The sequence below is a fragment of the Scyliorhinus canicula genome, chromosome 4 (genome assembly GCF_902713615.1).
Source record: "Scyliorhinus canicula chromosome 4, sScyCan1.1, whole genome shotgun sequence".
In the NCBI taxonomy this organism is placed as follows: Eukaryota; Metazoa; Chordata; class Chondrichthyes; order Carcharhiniformes; family Scyliorhinidae; genus Scyliorhinus; species Scyliorhinus canicula.
This window is the reverse complement of record NC_052149.1, coordinates 202,092,925-202,118,025: the sequence shown is the minus strand read 5'-3', so window position 1 is coordinate 202,118,025 and position 25,101 is coordinate 202,092,925. Positions and strand designations below refer to the sequence as shown.

Here is a 25,101-nt window from a genome sequence, read left to right as displayed (position 1 = left end):
GTGGAGAATAGAGACAGGAAAAAAATGAATCCAAACAATTAACTTGTATAACTTCATGTCAACTGTTTATAGGGGAAAAGGGTAGTGTGAAGATCAATGTTCCATCATAGAGTAACCCAAAACCTTAGAAGCTAACAGTGCAGGAAGCACCATTTGGGCAAACTCGGCTGTGCTGGATCTTTGGTAGTGCAATCCAAAATGAAAATCATCAGAATGTCCAACAAGTCACCAGTGAATAGTGCTGTACATTCCGAACTACAAATACTGGTCCTGTCCCCGGATCTAGGACTTGATTTCTTGATGGGAGCCTGAATAACTTTGAATAATTAAGTGTTAAAGTACCAAAAATCACAGCATTAATTCAGAAACTTTATTAAACCATACAGAAGTTAGGTACAAAAATGATACCATATTTCAACAATTTATGATTCATTGTGCTTCTTTTCGCAATGCTTCTCACAAACACCAAAGATTAAATGTGCGTGTAAACAGTGATCAAAGCAGACTAAACACTTCAGCAACCTTCATCTCCCATTCACCCATTGAAATCACTTTAAACCAACCAATATTACTGCCTTGATAACTTACATTAAGAATTTGACAATTTCTTGATCACACACTGAGTTAACTGAATCATATATTTTTTTCAAAGTGAGAACTTACAATGTCGCTCAGGTAACAGTAGCCTATTCCAGAAACCATTTTCAGTAAAACGATATCCCGAAACAAACAGATAATGTACTGACTCAGTTAACTGTTTCATACTGCTTGCATTGAAACACTTATCTACACAAGAAAAAAAATCTTAGTGGGCTAAAAGTAAAGTACAGAATTTAAGAGAACATACGGAATATTGCAAAATAAAGTACCATGCTGCTAATAATATATCCTAAAAAGCTGATAAAAAATACTTTCACATTTCAGCAGATAGATACTTTGGAATGATGGGGGCTAATAAGCATTTTGAAATTGAGGCATTTTTCTAAGGCTACAGGCATATATATATATTACACATATACCTTGATTTTGGCTGGTGTACCATTTAACACTACAGGTAATATTTTAATAGCAAAGGGTATTAAGACAAATAGTGATATGACACCCAAATAATTCATTTTTGTCATCACATTTCATGACTACGTACCAATTTTTGTTGAAACTTTTTAAATTTATTAAACAATCAATAGCCCATTACTACAAGTATGTAACTTTTACCCATTGAACCTTTTTTGTTAGGAAACTGAATCAGATGTAAATATTAATTATGTGTAAAATTATATTAAGCTAGCTGGTGACAGTCAGTTGTCCAGATTTCAGACGCTAGAGTTAATGAATAGTTAAGTTCTGAAAAGCAAAGAAACAAAGTATTTAATTTTTGTTCAGATAGGATTCATTTGTCAGCAATCTAGGGCAGATTGTTTTTCCTGACCATTCTGATCTTAGCAGCCACCATCCAAAGTAATTTTTGATGCAATAACAATAGGTACAATGATTCAGAGAACCATTTCAGAAACTATCCTTTAAAAAGATGTGTTCTCAAAGATTAGCAATGCAGTTATTTTTGGATCTGACTTTTTTTGAAGGTGTGAAGATTTTTTAAATGCTAAACAGAGGGAAGCAGACACAATCTATATATTAGTTTAGATTTGTATTGTCCCGTCAGCAAAATTATGTTTTAAAAAATTGAAACAAATGCAACTGCATTAACTTTGATATAAAGTTGGAAGTAATGCATTTAGAAAATGTAGTCCTTTGTAATCTTAAGTGAAGGCATAGCATCATGCATGTTTTGGTCCAATCGTTGGTATTCAATTGTCCTTGAGCACAGACTATCCTTCCACCGTCTGCTTTGAACTAAGAGAATATAAATCTAAAAGGGAAAAGAAAATACAATTACAAAAAGGTTTGCAAACAAGTCCTCATTTTCATTGAAGTAAGGAAGCGATATGAGATGTATAAATATTGATTCACAGCAGCCTTTTCATTCGTGGGTGACAGGGTCGGGAAAACTAGTTACAAAAAATAGAATAATTATGGTTAAACTCTTGAATACATCTACGTGCATGTATATTAGAGGTAACAGGAAAAAAAGCAGCTGTAGCCCAAGCTATTACATCACAAAAGAAAAAAACCTATTAACTGGGCTTCACAGATCTCCGGGTTCAAGTCAGTATATAATTATTGAATGAGGGCAAGACGGAGTTCACCTATGATATTCCCACAGTGAAAAACAATCTGGCATTCACGGAACTCAAATCAGTAACCATTTAGATAAAGATAGTTTAGACTGACCCACACGTGAGGTACTGTACTCGAGGATAAAGTCATCACGTTCCAGAGGAAGGGTGAAAACTTGGGAGACGTGGGACAAAGAGGAGAACTGTAGGAATCACTACCCATGAATTCACAAGACAAAGTTAAGTAGTTTATTTTTAAACGGTTCTAAACCTTTTCACACAGAATATTCATCAACAGTGCTTCAACCCAAGAGGCCATAGACCTAGAGTTTTAAAATGGGATTAGGCTGGATAACTGGTTTTCAACCAGGATAGGCACAATATGCTGAATGGCTTCCTCACGTGCAGTAAATCTCTACGATTCTGTGATAAGTCAGACTGAAGTTTAACCATGAATAATAAGCCTCCCGCAAAAACCTACATGTATCACACCGCATTTATTACTTTAATTTCAGCAACTGATCAGTGAATATTCCATTCAATGTTAAAGCACCTTGTTCATTGAATTTGATTTCAGTTATGCATACTGTAAACAGAAGTTTTAATATCCAAATGTTTACAATATTGCCATGTCACCATCAATAGCAGCTCTCGCACAAGAGGAAAGTCATGATAAAGGAAATTACAGTCTTGCCATCAGAGGCCGTCAGTCCACCCAGGCCTTCAGTAACATAAATCCAAAGCAGCTACCCAAAGACACATTATTTGAACGACCAGTGGAATGAGTGAACGAGCCACTTCATGGTTACCAATACAGAACATGTGATTTTGGAACTTTTGTCTGCCAGGAAGATTACCTCAGGTGACTGCAAAACAACTGCTCATGTAATCATTTTTCTTTTTAAAAAGTGAACAGTTTATCTCAGAACAAGTTAACACAGCAGAAAATATTTTCTTTGAAACAGTAATAAGATTTGAAGGGCTATTCCTTCAGTGAGGTGCTCAACATTATTTTTAGTGTCGGTGGAAGAAACGTCTCGGAAGAAATTAATCAGTTCTGTTTAAATTACTCTAGCCAGGAACTCCGATTGGAAATCAGCCTCAAATATATAATTTACCAGTTTGTAATGGGCTATGTTAAATTTCTGGATTAATCTCATAGTAGCAATGCAGGTAATACGGATCTGATAAAAATATAAATCCTATCAGGGTGACTAGCAGTCAAAAGGGGACACGAGGTACTGCATTAGGTTAGACACTGGTGTTCAATCTGATGCCGAGATTGATATCTAATCCAGAATGACAAATGAAATCTTCACATGTTCCTGGTTATGAGTGTTATGTAACAGAAAGGTTTGGTTGTGCTGCTCCAATTGTTAAGAGAGCAGAGGCCTGCAGCACCAACTAGCCCCAATTCAGCACTAATTCCCAACCAGAAAGCCATGGGGTGGCCGATGTGGGAATGGGAGTGTTTTTGTGATATTGGAACTGAACACAATGGTGGTGCAGTGTAGAGGGAACTTATTTCACATCAAACCATGTCATAACTGTAACAAAATAAAAAAGAACAAGGAACACCCAGCCTCTACTGAAAAAACAGAACAGTCTTCTGAATTGAAGCTTATAAATAGTTGCATAGCAGCAATGGCCAACTGGTAGCACCTGGGCCACATTCAAGATTCTCTTAAGGTAAACGCGCAGGTTCAGTCAGCAGTTAGGAAGACAAATGCAATGTTAGCATTCATGTCGAGAGGACTAGAATACAAGACCAGTCATGTACTTCGAAGGCTGTATAAGGCTGTATAAGGCTCTGGTCAGACTCCATTTGGAGTAATGTGAGCAGTTTTGGGCCCTGTATTTAAGGAAGGATGTGCTGTTCTTGGAAAAGGTCCAGAGGAGGTTCACAAGAATGATCCCTGGAATGAACAGCTTGCCGTATGAGGAATGGTTGAGGGCTCTGGGTCTGTACTCGTTCGAGTTAGAGAAGGATGAGGGGGGATCTTATTGAAACTTACAGGATACTGCAAGGCCTGGATAGAATGGATGTGGAGAGGATGTTTCCACTTGTTGAAAAAATTAGAACCAGAGGATACAATCTCAGACAAAAGGGACAACCTTTAAAACAGAGATGCGGTGGAATTTCTTCAGCCAGAGGGTGGTGAATCTGTGGAACTCTTTGCCGCAGAAGGCTGTGGAGGCCAATTCACTGAGTGTCTTTAAGACAGAGATAGATCGTTTCTTGATTAATAAGGAGATCAGGGGTTATAGGGAGAAGGCAGGAGAATGGGGATGAGAAAAACATCAGCTATGATTGAATGGTGGAGCAGACTCGATGTGCCGAGTGGCCTTATTCTGCTGCTATGTCTTATGGTCTTATGTGGCCCATCTAAGTTGTGAGTACGGCCCATGAGTCATTTTGTTGACTGTTGTCCATGGGCAGGGTTGCTACATCCTGCTGATTTGCGCCTACAGTTTTGTTCCTACTGGTATGACTGAAGTGAAACGCACGTAAAGCCAGGGCAAGTGAAGAGAGGTACATGCTGATTGCACACAACATTGAGCATAAGCCCTGCGTGCCCTCTCTGTAAATATTCTTTGGCTTTTACCATTTGAAGTTGATCATTCTATTAATATAAAATTGAGAATTTTCTATAATTCATCATGAAATATTGAACCTGTATTAAACGTATTTAGTCTTATTCATGGGGTCATGATTAGTGAGCAAGCCTGATTTCAATCTTGCTGCCCACTGAGATGAAGGAGGACCACATATGCACCCCACTCACTAGTCTAGCTTGCCCAGCACTAGTAGATAGTTTTAGCAAACACTCACCTTTCTTTTATTGTGATATGTAATGTAAACAACGGCAATCAGAAAAGCAGCAGCAACCAGATAGAAAAAGAAATGACTATCTTCTTCTTCAGGTAAGGAGAAGTATATTGGTTGATCAGGGAGCTCAGGAACTTTATCTAAGTCATCACTTTCCATATCATTCTCATCCGCTTGGTTCATATCAAAATACTCGCCTGCCCCTTTTTCTTCATCTGGTTCATAATAGGATGGAGAATTACTGTGTTCAACAAGTAGCAATTGGGTTTCTGTAATTTCATCCATATTTCCTGCATCTGTATTAGATGCTATGACTTCACTGTCTTCAATTTCTGTGTCAATTACCATTACTTCTGTATCTTTTACATCTTCAATGATGTTATCTTTCACTGTAGATGCATCTTTTAAGGATGGTGTCATTTGGTCAGAACTTTGGCCAGCAGCAGTGCCTGTTAAAGGTGCAGCACTCTTAATTGACGTTCCCATTGTTTTTGTTGGAGTAGATTTTGGAGCTGCAGATGTAGCGGCCTTGGTCAGAGTTGCAGTATTCAGGTTTGAATTTGCATCTTTATTTACAGATATGTTTTTATTATCTGTCGGAGTTCCCTCTGATGTCATAGCGCTGAGAATGTTTGCTTCTCTGTGATTTTCAGTAGTTGCTGTTAAATTTTCCATAGGTGTGGTGTGATTGGTCACTGTGGAAAGGTCACAAAATGCAACAGAAGCAAATTAGACAGGTCTCCAGAGCCATGATCACAGAGTAGTTTTGCATATCATTATTCTAATCAGCATAATGAGAGAAACAAGCAAGCACATATAGCAGTTATAATCCATAAAGGGCATGCTAAATCTTTTTAGCAAAATGTTCAAATCACTTGGTGCCATTTTCCAAGCTTGCTATGAATCACAATCCATCTCAAAACTCAGGCCACAAAAAAGATATAGCGAACACTCCTTTTTCCAAAGATTCTTCCATACATATTTATCAAGAAACATGATCATTTGGAAAGATACAGCTTAATCCAGGATAGTCAGCACGGATTTGTGAGGGGCAAGTCTTGCCTCACAAGTTTGATTGTATTTTTTGAGGAGGTAACTAAGTACATAGATGAAGGTAGAGCAGTTGATGTCATATACATGGATTTTTGGCGTTTGATAAGGTGCCCCATGGTCGGCTCATGCAGAAAGTAAGGAGGCATAGCATGGAGGGAAACTTGGCCCATTGGATCAGTAACTGGCTATCACATAGAAGACAGAGGGTGGTGGTAGATGGTAAATTTTCATCCTGGAGCTCAGTCACCAGCAGTGTACCACAGGGATCAGTGCTGGGTCCTCTGCTATTTGTGATTTTTATCAATGACTTGGATGATGGAGTTGAAGGTTGGGTTAGTAAATTTGCTGATGACACCAAGATTGGTGGAGTAGTGGATAATGTGGAGGGCTGTTGTAGGCTGCAAGGAGACATTGATAGGATGCAGAGCTGGACTGAAAAGTGGCAGATGGAGTTTAACCCTGATCAGTGTGAGGTGATTCATTTTTATAGGACAAATTTGAATGCGGATTACAGGGTTAACGGCAGGGTTCTAAAGAATGTGGAGGATCAGAGAGATCTCGGAGTTCATGTCCATAGATCTCGGAAAGTTGCCACCAAGTGGATAGAGCCGTGAAGAAAGCCTATAGTGTGTTAGCATTTATTAACAGGGGGACTGAGTTTAAGAACAGCGAGGTTATGCTGCAAATGTACAAGACCTTGGTTAGACCACATTTGGAGTATTGTGTGCAGTTCTGGTCACCTATTATAGGAAGGATGTGGAAGAATTGGAAAGGGTGAAAAGGAGATTTACCAGGATGCTGCCTGGATTGGAGGGTAGGTCTTATGAGGAAAGGTTGAGGGAGCTAGGGCTTTTCTCATTGGAGCGAAGGAGGATGAGAGATGACTTAATTGAGGTGTATAAGATGATGAGAGGAATAGATTGGACGTTCAGCGACTTTTTCCTCGGGTGGATGTAGCTGTTACAAGGGGGCATAACTAAGGTTCATGGTGGAAGATACAGGAGGGATGTCAGAGGTAGGTTCTTTACTCAGAGTGGTTGGGGCATGGAACGCACTCCCAGCTATGGTAGTGGAGTCGGACACTTTAGGAACTTTCAAGCGGTTATTGGCATATGTAGTGCACTAGAATGATTGGGAGTAGGTTGATTTGACCTTAGTTTCAGACTAGTTCGGCACAACATCGTGGGCCGAAGGGCCTGTACTGTGCTGTACAGTTCTATGTTCTATGTAAGACAAAATATGGAAGCACCATAGCTTGGGGTAAGGTTGCTGGTAAGCTTCAGGACGTTGAGAATCTGGTGGAAGTGGAAATTTTCTTGCAGGAATTTGCAACCTGCAAAGAATAAAGACTGTCAGAAAGGCAGTCAGAACGCACAGACATGGTGCTTTGGTGCAGGAGGGAGAAGTAGGGGGTTCAATAATTATGGGAACACATAGCAGGATCTGGACTCGCACATGGGTTTGTTCCCTACCTGATGCTAGGGAGAGGGGCATTTTGAACAGGGCTGAAAAGACATCGGACAGGAAGGGGCAGGATCCAGTTGTTGCAGTAGGATCTCTTACCTACCTGATGAGTACCAAAAACTTTGGAGTTCAATAAAAATACAGGAGCTCAAGGGTTATAATATCTGGAGTATTGCGCAAGTCACATGCAGAGTCCCATAGGGATATGCGAGAAAGGAGGTGCCTCAAAGACTGGTGTGTTGAAAAAGAGAGATTTTGTTTCATGGGACACTAGCATCAGTACTGGATCAGGAATGAATTGTACTGTTGGAATAAGCTCTGCCTGAACCAGAGTGGGGCCAAATCCTATTGATAAATAGGATGAGGACTTTGAATTCTTAGATGGCAGGGAGAACGCAAATGGAAACTTTAGCCTAAATAATAGTTCCAAAACAAACAAAGAGGCACGCATAATAGACGGATAAAAGGAAAACTAAAAGATGTAAAGTATTTAAATCCAGAGAGGGAGCGAGAGAGGGAGAGAGAGAGAAGTGTGCAAAGAAAACATCAGACCAGGAGAAAGGGTTATGGTATTTGACCCAAATCAGCACTGCTGCATTTCCAGCTTGTATTCATGTGACAACCTCTTATTTCCCCCTATCCTTCGGGATGGGAGCTGGAAGGAAAGAAACCCTTTCAATCAAACAACTACTTGCTTATCGCTACTTTCATTTGGTAAACTCTTTCCAGATGCTTCACAGGAGAGTTAACAAAATTCGATACAGAGCCCCATAAGGAGATAATAGAGCAGAGGATCAAAAGGTTTGTCAAATGATCCTTGACACTTTATTAGTATGTCATTGCCTGCTTGTTAAATAATTCTTGCAGCTTACAATAGCAGATCAACACGGCAAAACTGGAGACATTTCTGATAGAAAGCTTTCCTTTCGGTCAAGGTAGACAACAAATTAAAGAAATGACCGACTTGTAATGGAATCAATTTAATCCACTGCATGAGATCAGTATGTTCAGCTTTCTTTGACACTGTTACAAAGTGAGGAGTTTAATTTCAACACTACTTGAGCAATCCATTTCCACAATGCTTGATTCAGGATCGTGCTAAGGGGTCAAGGTTTTTTCATTTTGCATTACCTCAGCTTTTACAGCAGACCAAATGTTCAGACACTGACAAGTAAGGCTTGCTGGCGCCTTTTAGCACCATACAGGATTATTCCCCAGTGCAGTAGAAAATTGGCATTACACAGCTATTCACACATAGCACAGTATATTACTGCTAGAGCTGAATAAACTCATTCATGCATTGCCAATAGGTTTTAGGCCTTCGTAAAAGCCACAACTATGTACTTCATGCCTTTTATGAAAACATCCCTATTTATGTAACAGTATGGCCAGAGACACACCAAGATATTCAAACCCATTTCAACAGCACTAATAGTTGAGCTTATCCAGTGACAGACTGCCATTTCAATACAGAAAAGCACAATATTCAGGCTACTTCCCTAACCCTTCCCCACACAAAATTAGCAAAGGTGCAATCGTTCAAAAGCATACACATATACAAATTAGCAAGAGTAGGTCATGCAACCCCTTCAGCCTTCTCTGCAATTCATTAAGATCATGGCTGATCTAGTTGTGCCCTCAGCTCTACATCCCCAACCACCCCCATTACCTTCGACCCCCGAGTTAGTCGAAAATCTATCTACTTCTGCCTTAACAAATATTCAATCACCCTCACTCCACCATTCTTTCAGAGAGATTTCCAAAGATTTATACCCTTTAGAGACAATGGTCAGGGGCTGGACAGCACAGTTGTGCAGTGTTAGCACTGCTGCCTCATGGTGCAGAGAACCTGGGTTCGATCCCAGCCCCAGGTCACTGTCAGTGTGGAGTTTGCACATTCTCCCCGTGTCTGCGTTGGTCTCACCCCCACAACCCAAAAATATATGAATTGGCCACGCCAAATTGCCCCGTCATTGGAAAAATAACAGACTTGGGTACTGTAAATTTATTTTAAAAAGAGAAATAATGTCCCGTAACTTCCTCACTGGTCAGTGAATTAAGTTGCTGGTCCGCCACACATGCGTGGCACAACATTTAATATCCCGGTCATTTTGTTTTCCCTGCTTGAAGCCCTGCACTGCGCTGGAACTGCTGAATGACAAATGCAGGTAGAGCACTAACTTGGTCGACTTGCCCCAATATTAGGTGAGTTTTTACACCTTTTCATTTTCACTTTTATTTTTCGGTCGAGTAGAGGCGGGAGATATTTTTTCTGGTAGGTTAAATGTTTTATGTTATTAGTGTTTACAAGTAGGTTTGAAATGTAAATAAAGTAAAAGGAAGACATTTTATTTTAACTTTTGGTTTGTCATGAGGCTGTTAATTCCATCAAAAGGGTACTTTACTGCATAGAGTGAGTTTAGAGTCACAAAGTAAAAGATAGAAACTTTGGTTTATCATAAGGATGTTATTCCATTAAAGGAACTATAATGGAGATAATGCTGTGATCACTCGCTAACGAGCATGATTGCCCACGATGTTATTGGTCACGGGTTCTGTGGTCCTTGTGTGGCTGATGAGCCCAATCCTAGAGCCGCATCTTGAGTCACTCACTTGGCTGGAGTTTCCAAAAGGTGGGATCAGTCCTTGGATGCTAAGTCATGGGTATTCCTTACTCAGGCTCCTTTTCCAGGCCTCCTCTAGCCATCAGGTGTTCTCAAAGAATTGTGCCCCTTCAATCAGCAGGTTCCTGCACTTAGGTCTCTGAGCAAAGGTCTCCCCGGCATTGACGTACATGTTCCATTTCTTGAGGTAAGCCTTCAAGGCGTCTTTGAAGAGCTTTTGTCCTCCTCTTGTTCGCGATCCTTCCTTGAGCTTGGCAAAGATGATTTGCTTTGATGGTTGGGACTCTGACATCCTAAGCATATGGGCAGCCCATTGGTTTCAGACGATCATAGCCTCTATATCGGTGCTATTGACTCCTTCAAGGACACTAACGCTGGCACGCCTGTCCTCCCATCTGATTAAGAGCTAAAGTACATTTGGACTTTGCAATGTATTTTAAGCTTTGTATTTTAATCCTTACAAGCCTCAGGTGATTACTTCAAAAGCTTTAACAAAGTTTAATGCCTTAGTTGGCATATACAAGCCTCCTGTGAGCTATACAAGTCTCCTGTGAGCTAATGTGAACTATCTCTCAGACAGGTATTGCAGCAAATCAATTACCTACCCCCAAGCGTGCAATGACAAAGGGCATCCCAAAATGATGTCAAAGGAGGTATGTGCCAAGACACTGTTTCAGTAGCTGCTGTTTTCAGACTTTTAGTTTGTAACATTAACAATTGATAGGTCAAAACCTTCCCCCTCTTTCCCATCGCCGCACATCCTAACCCATACATCACTGGACACTAAGAGGCAATGTGGCATAGCCAATCCACCTAACCTACAAATCTTTGGATGGTGGTAGGAAACCAGGGCACCTAGAGGAAACCCACGCAGGAACTGAGAGAACGTACAAACTCCACACAGTCACCCAAGGCTGGAGCTGAACCAGGGTCCCTGGCCCTGTGAGGAAGCAGTGCTAAGCACTGGATCACCGCGCCGCCACCAATTCCTCTGGGTGCTTCAGTTTCCTCCCACAGTCCAAAGATGTGCAGGTTAGGTGGATTGGCCATGATAAATTGCCCCTTAGTATCCAAAGGTTAGAATGGTGTTACAGGAATAAGGTAGCAGTGCAGGCCTGGGTAGGGTGCTCTTTTGGAGCGTTGGTGCAGACTCGATGGACCAAATGCCTTTTTTCTGCACTGCAATGATTCTATAAACACATATCAACAAAAATATCAGATGCCACAAGAACAGTGACATTAAAAAGCCCTGGGCATCACGGTTGCACATCGCCCTGGAACATTTTGAAAATCTTATGACCATAATCTAAACTAAAACATACAAACACTTAAGCATGCCACATGTAAAGTTATATAATAACATAGTCCATATTTAAATAGTTTCACAGATTTAAAACAATAACCAAACCCATGTTCACTTATAATCACCTTTAATAAAAAAAACTTTAAAAGAACCAATAACAACAGAGATGTCTGTATAAACGTAAAAAAACGGTTTAAAACATTTCTACATGCCTTTAAAACACTTGTTAAATATTTTGCCTGTTGTGTTCAATCTAAATCTGCAGTTTAAATGCTTGCCCTCAATGGGTGCTGCCAAGCTGGCCCCGTCAAACTGTGCCATGCTTGAGCCTGTCGCACCAAATGGAAGGTTGGACGCGATATCCGAGCACAGGTTAATACACAATTTTTCTTTTTACAATCGGCGGCCCATGGCTTCCCGCTGCTAGCTTGAAGATAAGGACCAATTTAATACCATCTCCATCTTAAATGACAGACCCATTATTTTTAAACTTTGCCACCCACTTGTAGTCTCTCCCACAAGTGGGAAACATATTTTCAGCACCCTGTTAAGCCCCCTCAGGACCTTACATGTATGCTTCAATAAGATCACCTCTAAATCTACTAAATTCTAATGGATACAGGCCCAGCCTGTCCAACTTTTACTCATAAGATAACCCCCAATACCAGGTATCGGTCAAGTGAACCTTCTCTGAATGGCTTCGAACACATTTATATCCTTTCTAAAATAAGGAGACCAAACCTGTACTCAGTCCTCTCGATGTGCTATTACCAACATTGTTTTATTCCAGCATTTATAAAATCATCACAATCCGTGCAGCCGTATTGCACCCTTTCAAACACTCATGTCCATAAGACATGAAAGATCATAAACTGTTTAAATTGAACCTTATTTCTGTTCATTTCAAAATGTACTTGGCTGGACCAAAAAACATGGCTGCGAAAGGGGGGGGGATGGGTGGGAGGGAGGCTGTGTATATTAAAGATGACTATGGGGAATCCCGGATTCCTTTTTGTCATTTGTTGATGTAAACATGCAAGCTAATGTTTGGGGGTTGGTGGGAGGATGGGATTGTTGTTATTGTTATGGGGATTGACATATCTGTTGCTGATTATTGTTTATTGTTGGTGGGTGTAAATTCGGGAGAAAATGTGAAAAAGGAGAATAAAAGTTTTTTTTTAAACTCATTACACCTGCAGAGGGGCTCATTGCCACCATCTATCTCTAATGACAAACAATGAATTTTGGCCAGAGACATAGAAACTGATTGTTATACAACACCACATGGCCCATGCTCCTCTGGCCTTTGGAACATTCTAATGATACATTGCTGGACTCCCAGAGCAGTCTGTTGTTAACTACCAGTCTGTCAGCTCTTAAAGCAGGACTCCAGGCTGGCAAAGCCTGCCTCAACTCTAAACCTCCTTGAAGCCTGGTTCTCTGGAAGATTCCTGACAACGCCATAGCATGGATCAAGTCTCTGTATGCGAACCTCATTTTGCTATACCATCAACAACTTTAAAGACGTTTGGCAGCTCCTGCTTTTAGTTAGCTGAACCCACCTTAACTTTAACTCTTATGTGAAGAGCCCTCACTGAGCTCTGACATTCATGTGCCTTAATACCCATATCGTTATTCCTAGTTGTAAAACTCACTTCTTGTTTATTTCCTTTCCTTAGGGCAGCACAAGTGGATAGCACTGTGGCTTCACAGCGCCAGGTTCGATTCCCCGCTGGGCCACTGTCTGTGCAGAGTCTGCACGTTCTCCCCATGTTTGAGTGCTTTTCTTCCGAGTGCTCCAGTTTCCTCCCACATTCCAAAGACGTACAGGTTAGGTCAGTGTTCTTCAAACATTTTTCCGGGGACCCATTTTTACCAACCGGCCAACCTTCGGGACCCAACCCAGCCGACCTGCGCAACCCACGCCGGCCGGCCTGCGCAACCCACCATTTCCTCTTACCTTGTTTGCTGCTGACAAAAATGGAGGAAATGGTTTTAGGTCCCTTTGGCCCTCGTACACGCTCCTCCAATGGAACCTGTTGGATGAAGGTGAAGCCTTCCGGTGAGGGAAAGTATGGAGTCTCCATCTGTCCAAAGTTCAGAATTTTTTTCCTGTAAAATTTTACTAAATAAACTCCCCCCCCCCCTACCAAACTTGTAAAAAAAAATAAAAATAAAAATAAATGAATAAAATGAAACCCTTCCCCCCCCCCCCCCCCGAACTTGAAATTTTAAAAATAAAAATTAAATTAATAAAATAAATGAATAAATGAATAAAAACCACTACAGAACTTGTAAAATAAAAAGCTGCAACCGTTTAAAAAAAATAGCGGCCGCGCTGCGCATGCGCTGATCATCGTGCGCGCATGCACAATGCGGCCAAATTTGTTTTACATGTTCGCAGAGTGCACATGCGCACCGATCATGCGCGAATATTTCTTTTCCTCATGTTCGCGGCCTCTTGCAGCTGGCGTTATGAAAAGCCGGTTGCTGCGCGGGGATTTGCGCAATTTGGAGCACCGCGGACAATGGCTCCGCGATCCACCGCCCCGACTTTGAAGAACACTGGGTTAGATGGATTGGCCATGGTTAATTGCCCTTAGTGACCAAAAAGGTTCGGAGGGGTTACTGGGTTGGGTGAAAGTGAGGGCTTAAGTGGGTGGGTGCAGACTCGATGGGCCGAATGGCCTCCTTCTGCACTGTATGTTCTATGTGTGTGTTTGTTATGTAGTTGCAAAAACTATGTCCTGGGTTTGGAACGTATGAATATAAAATACCTCTGATTTAACCCCAAACAGTTTGTTCCCTGTAAAATTGACTTCACCGAGGCACTGGGAGGCAGACAAGGTTGGGGCGGGGTGTTATTTATGTAAGCCATGTTGGCTGGATTTAGGGTGTGCGGTTATCCATTGTGTTAAAATTTATAATATAACGCCTCAATCAAATATTTTTCAAAAATAAAAATTGACTTCACCAACATGTGTGGAGAAACGTGGCACATCCTAGTTCAAAAATTAAAATACCTCTGCTTATGGACAGACAGCAAGAAAAATAAAAGGAGCTCAATTTGCCTCTCTCCCGTGTCCATAACAAAAGAAAAATCAAAATTAGCAGCAAATATGCAACTCGATATTTTCACTCTGCATCATCTGTGTTTGTGGTAGCTTAATCATCAGCTTTCTATCTTCTACAATAGTGGCCCTGTATTCCAGAAGCATGCAGAGTGGCCCACCATCATTAAAACAACTCACTTCCAAAACAAAACACTTTTGAGAAATGATATGTTGAAAGATGGATTACAAAAAAAGCTGGCCTGCTTTTTAAAAATTACACAAGGTATAAACAAGTTTAAAAGAGGAATTCTGCTTACTTGATAAGAGTTATTTATTGTGAAATCTTGCCATCAGGCCAATTGATATAAAACAAGAATATATAAGATAACAATATCTGATGTGGATAGTTGACCTCGGAGCCCATGAAGTGTGAATAACCTTCAAGAGCTGGTCAGCCCCTCCTATGCTGTATGTTGGTTATGATGTTAGTGCCAATATTTTGTTCTAGCCTTTTGTGTGGATGCAGCTCAGCTGTTCAAGTACTAATGAGCTCTGCAGTGCACTCACATCAATCATTCTCTAGTTCTTTATAGTTCAAAACACGAACAGCTAGAAATGCCGTCAGGTCAGTCAGTAACTAAACAGGGCTATAGAAATGAAAAATGTTGGGGTAAGAGACTGGTGTTTGGGGAAACAAGAACAACTTGTGGAATGTCCCAACGCACTTCACAAAAGTCTTGTAAAGCCAAATACGGCACTGTGCCACATCAAGGGATATTACAGAGGGTGACCAAAAGCTTTGTCAAAGAGCTAAATTTTAAGGAGTGTCTTAAAGAAGGAAAGAGATGTAGCGAGGCAAAGGAGTTTAGGGAGGGAATTCCAGAGCTTAGGCTTTTGTCAGCTGGAGGCCAGAATTAGAGGAGCGCAGTATCCCTGAGGCTTATACAGCTGGAGGAAATTACAGAGATGAGGAGAGGCAAGGCTGAGGAGGGATTTGAAAAAAAAGGACAAACATTTTTAAAACAAGGCATTGCAGAAGGTGCATGGGTTAAAGGAAGCTGGCCAGGAATGTATTGGAATCATCCAATCTAGGAGGCAACCAATATGAAGGTTTCAGCAGGTAAGCTGAGACAGGGATGGTTTGGAGGTATGTTACAGAAGCGGTCTTTGTGATGACGCAAGTGATTGGAAGCTCATCCTGGCGTCAAATATATGACAAGGTATGACACCAAGGTTAGGGGCAGCTTCAGGCATTTGCCAGGGAGAGGGATGGAGTTGGTGGCTTGGAAGTGGACTTTACAGTGGGGGCTAAAGACAATGGCTTCATGCTTCCCATATTTAATTTTCAGTAATTCCTGAGCATGCTGGACAAGCAGTCTGATAATTTTGAGACACTGGAACAGTCAAGGGAGGTGGTGGCAAGGTAGAGTTGGCAGTCATCTGCATCCATGTAAAATATGCTGTGTTTTCAGATGATATTGCAACGGGCAGCATGTCAATTTAAAAAAAATGATTTCATGGGATGTGGTCGGGCCTGCATTTATTTTCATCCCTAATTGCTCTTCAACCGAGTGGCTTCCTCGACCATTTCTGAGGGCAGTTAAGAGTCAACCACATGGCCGTGCGTCTGGAGTCACATGCAGGCCAGACTAAGTATGGACTGTAGATTTTCTTCACTAAAGGATATCCGTGAATCAAATAGGCTTTTTACAACTGACTACGGTTGCATGATCATCGTTAGACTTTTATTTCTAGATTTTTACTGAATTCAAATTTCAGCATCTACCATGGTTGAGATTCGAACCCAGGTCCCCAGAGCATTACCCTGGGTCTAGTCCAGTTAACAGGACCATTATGCCACCAAGAAACAGATTTGGGGCCCGGGGGGGGGGGGGGGGGGGGGGGGGGGGCACGCACAGACTGCTTTGTCAGAGCTCAGTGCTGTAACAGGAGGTCTAAAAATTCATCAATCATGATCCCAGATACAAGCGCAGAGGAATTAAAATATCTCAGAATGGACTCAGTGCTTTGACAACTGCAGTTAAAACAAAATCAATGCTAATGAAGCTTTAAAGCCTTGCTGGTTCACGCAGTTGAAAGTCCTTTATGCTTCTAATTTTGTACTATTGCCTGACTAGTCCAAGGATTGTCTTGAATTTTAAACAAATTTTTAAAAAGCTGAATAGAATGTCATATTAAGTCCATTTTACCAATCATGCCTGAGCCAACTCTTCGTAAGTTACCTCTGTATTAACCATACACAACATACCAGATGCCACTGGGTGTGATGTTCATTGTCTCCCCATCTACAACACCTCAATTTTAAAGCTCTGATCGTTGTTTTCCCTCAAATCCCCCAATAACCTTATCCCCTCTCTATCTGTGTAATCTTCTCAAATACTACAAGCCTTCACAATCACTATGCTCCTCCAAGGCAAGTAAAACCATTCCCAAAACCCCCGGTTGTTTGGCCAAATATCTTAAATCTGCGTCCTCTGGTTACTAACCTACCTACCAGTGCAGTTTATTCTTATTTACTTTTATCAAAACCTCTCAATTTAAACACCTTGATTAGATCAACTCTTCTTTGGGCTGTTAAAGATCACACAACCAAATGTGCCTCAAACCCGACACAGAAGTGCATCACTGGCTGTAAGTACTAAGGGATGCTCAGAAACCATGAAAAAAAACTATATAAATGCAAGTCTTTCTTTTTTCACTAACTTTAACAGTACACAACAAACATATTTGTGCTTTAAGATTTTTAAGCATGGGAATAACTAACTCCATTGTTTAATTCAGTTGTAACAGTAATTCTATATTCTGCACCGCAGTATTTCTTTATTTAATTAATAACAAACAAGACACACAAAGGCTTTGATTATGAACCTGTAGGATGAAAAAAGCCTTTAGAAAGAATTTTCAACTTGGCATTCAACTAGCAGACCTTCGGAGTTGAGGAAAGTGCTGATGAAGAGGTGCTTATTTACCAGGGTTTTTTTTTCTAATTAAACTTGCTGAACTTACCAAGTTGTTAGTCTCAAATCAAATGCCCCTAGGAAACAACAGAGATAATACAGGCCAGCGAGTGACACCAATGTTTTAGTTGATGAAGTCTTGGCCTTGAATTGAGATAAGATGAAGCACGATAATCCAGCAAATACAAACATCTTTTAACTGGAAAATTGACTAAATGATGTTGCACATAATCGCAAAGTACGTAAGAAAGTGAAAGAAACATGGACAACTTTCTGAGCAGATATAATTTAGGGTTTAAACAAGGGATGCAAAAATAATTAGACATTGGGTTTGAAAGAGTAGTTTGATTGGACAGTATGACTTGTCAAAATAGTAAACTAACCCCATCCCCTGGAAAAAGGGTGAATACATCAGAGACTTTTACTGCAGTTGAAGTAAGAGGTTTCCACTAATTGTCGGAAGGAGATCTCAAATAGAGAGCGTGAATGATGACTGGGAGAAGAGTCTATATTCAGAGGAGCTGACCAATTTGGGTGATTGAATGACCACAGTTAACAGCATATTTGAGCTAGATATTGACAAAGGATTTACTTGTTGCAAGCATAGTAACATATTTGAGCATTCTGATACTAGATATCAGCATGCTGGAAGCAACAAAGCAGCTGCTGTGTTTGTTGTTACTATCTTTTCTCAGCCGGTCAAATTTGTAACCATTTTCTGTTAAGCATTTTAATTTTCTTGTAATCATTTCAAATTTGTGCCCTTATAAAATCTGTGACTGTAGATACAAATAAACTAAATGTCATTTAGCCTAACGGCTTTTGAGTGAGTCATCAATCCTCTAAATTTGCAGGATCATAAAATTGCAACACTATCACTACCATTGGCTGTGCAAAGTACACCTCAAGGTCGCAAAGGGAAGAAAATGATTGTTTAAGAACTGCAACATCTCCAAAATATGCACATTCTGTCATTTAATATTTCCAAAGTAACTAAAATGGCCCAGAGTTTGCACTTTTCCCTCTCGCTCAAAAACCACTCAAATGACTGGAGAGCTGGGAACCATGCTGGGGCCATGATGAATCATGGTACCAACAGTCTACTTCATAAACAAGGAGAGAGAATGAAACGGAGAGAGAAGGAAGTGGAGTGACCGAGTTAGATACAGAAACAAGTTCCATTCTGATCGCATGGATAGAGGTAAAAAATTTCCATGGCAATATTTCAGTCTCCTTTGTGCCTTGACTAATATTAAAACTTTAAAAATCATCACAAAAAAATGCTATGTATCACATTGCTGGTGACCATAAGTTGGCTGCTACAAATCTAGCATTACAACACTTCAAAACTACTTCATTGGAAAGCACTTTGGAATGTTCCATGGTCATGAAAAGGTGCTATACAAATGAAAGTCTCCCTGTTTTATCTCTCCCACACCACATATTGTTGAACAACATACACATTAATAAGAGTATGGGCTTTCCCTATAAAATTCTAGGCTGATTAAAGTGAAATGAAAGTGCTGCCCCTTTGAGAGAGAGCTGACTGATGGTGATTTAGCCCGAAGGTTACCACACCTCAGGGCGAAGGGTAAAGTTGAGAAGGCACTTTGATAAGATTCATGGATAATCTCATACTGCAAAGAGCAGGTATTCGAATAACAGTTACACCAACAATAGAAATTAAAGCACATATTCCAGGGGCTTTATTAAACTGATATCTACATTAATAATAATTAATATTTAGCAAATCTGCTGCCCATTTTGCACCTGTATTTTAGTTATGTAATAGAGTGCCAACTAATGGGAAACATATTCCTACTGTAGATCTTTAGAACAGTACAGCACAGAACAGGCCCTTCGGGACGTACAAACGTATCTTTGGGACGTACAAACTTATACCCAAGTCAACTGGAAGAAAAATCTTTTAAAAACAGTAACAGGTTACCAGATTTCAAATACTGAGAGCCCAATTGGATAACTATTACAATAATAAATTTCAACTCCAATGTTGACCTGGTAAGAACATTCTAAAATGTTACCACTGGGAGATTTTTGGCTTTGGGGCAGAAACACTAAGCTTAATTTCACAAACATTAAGTCAGAATAAAAATATCCCCTTTCACCGCACCTACATTCAAATCTAAACTTTCTTAAGGGACATGAGGCAGGGGATCGATTGTTCTGCAGAACAGCACTAGATATACTGAGTTTTATTGATAGCTTAAAGAGCGATTGGCCCCATTACACTATGTACTTGTCATAACAAACAAAATAATAACCAAAGATATTCCCTTCCAAAATAATCCCTTCCATTCTCAATGCTGTGGACCAGATACACAATTCAGATGGTTGTCCACCCAACTTTCCTTCTGGCCTCCATATGTCTGGTGCTGTAATGACTCCCTCTGCTCATGTACTAATGTAGCCACCGAAGCTGGCCACTTCCCGACAAAAAAATGGAGAATTGAAATGCATGCAGGGAAAATTGGACAATGTCAGAAAGACAAGCAGGCTGCAGAATCTCTGTGTATTCTGCCTGCGAAGAAACCAGACAGCATTAAAACTAATAAGTTTGCATACTAATTGAGCGATTCCCGGGCACAATGGACACAATCGAGAATAACAAAGGTCAAGCCAGACTCTTAGGCGCCAGCAGGAGTCCCGGACAATAAGTTACAAATAGCCCCAAGAACCGCCCAGCGATCGGGAAACAGCCCCAGTATTGGGGAATTCAAACCAATCGATTGGTATGAGGTCCAATCGATTGCAAGCAGGTAGAGGGTCCGCCCAGATGGGCGTGAAGCCCCTGTGACCTATAAAGGACAGATCCCAAGTCCAGCTCTCTCTCTTAGCCGGCCCTCCCAGCAGAACACCTTTGCAGCAGCTCGCTAAGAACTTGAACGTGAGAAGGAGAGGCCTGGCCAATTGCTACACCGACAAGCAAATGTCATACAACGCACGCTACGAGAATAGACACTCCTGACCCCTTTAGTCCACACCAACTCGAAGCCTGCAGATCCAGTACAGAGCAAGAGGCCATTGTTCCCTGATCCGGCAGTTCCCTTATTCCAGATAAGTATTGGCCTAGTAGTGGTAGGAATAGTTTAGTCTTAGTATTATATGCATGAGTAGTAAATAACTGTAATAATAAACGTGTCTTGTTTTGAACTTACTAACTGGTGTATTGAGTCATTGATCTGAACTTGAACTTGAACCTCGTGGCGGTATCATAAAGATACCTGGCGACTCTAGAGCTAAGGAATAAAACAGAGCCAATTGAGTGTAAAGCGCACTCACCCAGAACGAGCAACACTAAACACCCTCCTTTTCTCATCCCCACCCCTAAAAATATTGACAATTTTGGCTCAGCAAACATTATCTCAAAGTTCCCTTTCAAAGTTTCCACAAATTCCTTGAACATGTTGTCAAAAGCATGCCCACCTTTCCTACATTTTCACGTTTGAATATTTCCAATTAGATTTCTGCCTTAGGTTCTAATTGTACGCAGAACAATACTTTTCACTGTACATCCGTACACGTGACGATAAATCTAACCCAAATTCACAAATTACATCCTGTGCAATTACCACATTCCACCCCCCCCCCCCCCACCCACCCACCCACCCCGCACAGCGCTATTTCACCACCACCTTTTGACCCTTCAACAACTTGTGTTCTCAGACTGCTTATTCAATATCCAATTTGAATTTGTAACCTCAGAGTCCTACCTGGCCCTGAGTTGGACCTCCAACACCGCGACCACAGACTTCCAGGCCCAAGATTTCCTATCTCAGTCCGTCTCATTTAATCTTTCATTATCTCCAGATTCAACTGTGTTAGGCTGACCTACCACCTTGCGCTCCACACAAACCTAAATTTGTCCATATTTCTGATGCCTTTATCCAAATGATCACCAGGTTCTTATAACCCATCACCTATGCTCACTGACCTATACTGAGCTCCTTGATGTTGAAATTCTCATCCAAATGCTGAAGTTTGCCCAAAGCCTATTTCTGTAACCTACTCTGTCCCTGCAACCTTTCAGAAACAGTATGCTCACCAAATCTATTCTATTCTACATCCTTCACTTCACCACTGGCAATACAGCCATCTACCTGAGCCAAATTCTCAAATCCCTCCCTACTCTCTCCACCTCCCTTTCCTTTTACTTAAATGGTATCTTTAATAGCAGCTAAACAACAAAATGTTCACTGGACACGGCCACATAAAATATTCATACAAGTGAAAATCTGAAAAAAGTAGGTTTTTCAGGAACAGCTTTAAAGGGAAGAGGGTTAAAGGGGACACAAAGGTTTGGAGAGGGAACGCCAGAACTTATAGCATAGACAGCAGCTGAATACAGAGGCCAATGGTTAAATAATTTAAATCGGCACAAGATGACATAATTAGAGAAATGCAGAGATTTCGGAGCAAAGTCGAACAGGAGGAGATTCAAGAGATAGGGAGGGAGCATGCCCATGGAAGAATCTAAAAATGAAGATGAGAATTTTTAAATTGAGCCTTTGCTGGTCTGGGAGCTAACCTAGATCACTGAACACAAGGTTAATAAGTGGTCAGTGCTTGATGAGAGTAAGGATACATGCAGCAGTGTTTTGAATGATTAACATTCTAATGTTTCCTTTCTTGGCTCCAAATCAATTTTTGCCCCATGAAATACCTTGAACTTTTCACTATTTTAAAGCCGCACACACTATTAATGCAAGTTTTTGTTAAACGTATATCACTTTCCTTCTTCACCGTTGGGTCAAAATCCAAAATTGGCTGGTCCACACTATTATGGAGAACTCAGTGCGGTGAATAGCACTGACCTACTGTCAGCTTTTAAAAGGTAGCAAGCCAGGGAAATAATCTTGGTTTTTCCAATTTATCCCACCCAGTAAGCAGATTTTAAAAAGACAAATTGGACTAAGAATCTCATCGGTTTCAGTCAAAATAAAAAGCCAAAATATTAACACATCTACACAAAGCTGCATTTGGAATTTGATAGGTATCCAAAAATTAAGATTAAGTTAAAATTAAAAATCTTTTTCTCACATTTCAACAATTATTTGCAGATAATTTGCAGTGTCTCTCTCCACAGATGTTGCCTGAACTGATGAGTATTTCTAGCATTTTTTATTTCAGATTTCCATTATCTGCAGTATTTTGCTTTTGTATTAATGGATCCTCCAGCTCAGCTCACTCGTTGTAAAGATAGAAAACAAGGTAATTTGTCTTAAATGGGGGAGCAGATTTTAAGTGCCAACAATTAATTTTGGTATGCAAATTTTAGCATTTGCCCACAACTGAGACAAACTCATTTGTGTAATAGTAAGACTATTATTGTAAACCTACTGCAGTGTCATCTATTGTAGCAGAGAGTATTTCTTCACAAAATATTATCAATCTTGCTCCTGAATCTTGTTTGTGCTTTAGTACACATGCAGGTAGACAATGAGTCAATGTGGAGAATTTGAGCCGTTTCCCAATATTGTGGATGTCATAGTTTGAACCTCATGTTTTTGCTGTTGGCGAGCACAGCGGTTAGCACTGCTGCCTCACAGCTCCAGGAACCCAGGTTCAATTCCAGCCACGGGTGACTGAGGAGTTTGCACTTTCTTCCCCTATGTTGGTTTCCTCCGTCTGCTGCGATTTCCTCCCACAGTCCAACTATGTGCAGGTTAGATGGATTGGCTATTCTAAATTGGCCGTTAGGTTAGGAGGGGTCACTGGGATAGGGTGGAGGCGTGGGCTTAAGTAGGGTGCACTTTCCAGGGGCCGGTGCAGACTCGATGGGCCGAATGGCCTCCTTCCACACTGTAAATTCTATGATTCTGTAATTTCTTTCCCTACAATCAGAGTACAATCTATATGACAAGATTGATTGTGGCACTATCACAGTAAATGTGCCCTTAAACAACATACGGTCAACGATTCCCAAAACAAACTGCACTTACCCCGCAATAAAAAAAAGCAAATGCTGGGAAATACTCAGCGGGGTAGAGCCAACAACGCTTCAGGTCGATGATCCCAACATCGGAACATGTCCAGAAACGTCGCTCTGGCCGGCTGAGCATTTCGAGCTTTGATTTCAGATTTCCCACATCTGCAAAATGTTCCTCTCGCCCCGAGATGACCACATAACCGAATCAATGCACAGATAACACGCAGAATACCAACTGACTTAACACGGACACCAACTCCAGGTCATAACGTACACAGAAAATGCTGGAAAGACTCAGCAGGTTCAGCAGCATCTGTGGGCAGAGGAACAGAGTTAGCGGCTGGAGTCTGTCTGACAGACCCTTCAACCTCACATTTCCAGCATCCGCCGCATTTAATTCCCAAAACCTCAATCATCCGGCTGGAAAAATAAAATCCTTCCTCTCCAGACTCAACGTCAGGGATTTCGGGCAGCAGCCCCCGGCCCACGGCAGCCCCGGCCCACGGCACGGCAGCCCCGGTCCACAGCAGCCCCGACCCACGGCACGGCAGCCCCGGTCCACGGCAGCCCCGACCCACGGCAGCCCCGGCCCACGGCACGGCAGCCCCGGTCCACGGCAGCCCCGACCCACGGCAGCCCCGGTCCACGGCAGCCCCGGTCCACGGCAGCCCCGGTCCACGGCAGCCCCGGTCCACGGCAGCCCCGGTCCACGGCAGCCCCGGTCCACGGCAGCCCCGGTCCACAGCAGCCCCGACCCACGGCAGCCCCGGCCCACGGCAGACTCTCCCCAACAACCCCTACCCCAACAACATCTGTCCAACGTTAGACGTGAACGTTAAATTGGCCGAGGGTGCTCACCGTTGTCGCTCGCGTTCAGGGCCGCCGCCGCCGCCACAACAACAGCAGCAGCATCGACGGTGACGATGAAGAGCAGCGTGAGAGCGCGTGCCGTCCGCGACAGCCCAGACCCAGCTTGCGCCTCCATCTTCCACAATGCGTGCACCTTGGCCACTGACGTCGATGGCCCGACCTAGCCTCCCATCTCCCCGCCCCCTTTGGGCCCCGCCCACCCCACCCCTTACCGGGCCCCGCCCACCCCACCCCACCCCTTACCGGGCCCCGCCCACCCCACCCCCTTACCGGCGCCCACCCCCCTGTCGGGCCCCTCCCTGACCGGGCCCCGCCCACCCCCCCATTTGGAAGAATGTGAGGAACAAGCTACAATCCAGTGAAGAACCGGTCCAGTCATTGTGTAAACAATAAAGAATATTTATTAAATGTACTAAAGTAACATTTTAAAAACACAGAAGAGAGTAATATACACTTAGACACTTTAGTATATAAACAGATAATCATACTGTTTTATCTGAAGTTGCCTCTTGTTCCCAAAATATACCCACATTCCCTGAACTCACTGAGACATCCCTTTTCCCCAAGCAACATCCAATCCAATGTTAGTAACTCTATAGGTCAACTCCTGATAATAGTCACCACACAATACCGCTTAGCTGACCAAGTCTAGGAACACGTCTCTTTCTGATTCAGCAAAGGCAAGAAATTGGGTCTTTTAGTGGAAAATATCTTAAATCTGCCGTGGCTCTAAATGTTACATGGAACAGGCTTCCATGGCTCGTAGATGAAATTTACCTTTATGACTGTTGGATGAAGAACT

At 41.8% G+C, this 25,101-nt stretch overlaps 1 protein-coding gene across 3 annotated transcripts; it reads right to left on the bottom strand.

Annotated features, from left to right (window-relative positions):
- Positions 1 to 348: 348 nt before the first annotated feature.
- LOC119965322 (keratinocyte-associated transmembrane protein 2-like) lies at positions 349 to 24,468 on the bottom strand. Of its 3 annotated transcripts, XM_038795911.1 has the most exons (4): positions 24,288 to 24,465; positions 23,704 to 23,742; positions 5,011 to 5,702; positions 349 to 1,870 (listed from the first exon to the last, which is right to left on the bottom strand). In XM_038795911.1, the coding sequence occupies exons 1-4, from the start codon at positions 24,412 to 24,414 to the stop codon at positions 1,736 to 1,738; spliced, it is 993 nt and encodes a 330-aa protein (XP_038651839.1). In that variant the 5' UTR covers positions 24,415 to 24,465; the 3' UTR covers positions 349 to 1,735. The 3 variants fall into 3 exon arrangements, with proteins under 3 accessions (XP_038651839.1, XP_038651840.1, XP_038651841.1); XM_038795912.1 differs by lacking the exon at positions 23,704 to 23,742 and having other exon boundaries at positions 24,288 to 24,468; XM_038795913.1 differs by lacking the exons at positions 23,704 to 23,742; positions 24,288 to 24,465 and adding an exon at positions 11,664 to 11,794.
- Positions 24,469 to 25,101: the final 633 nt, after the last annotated feature.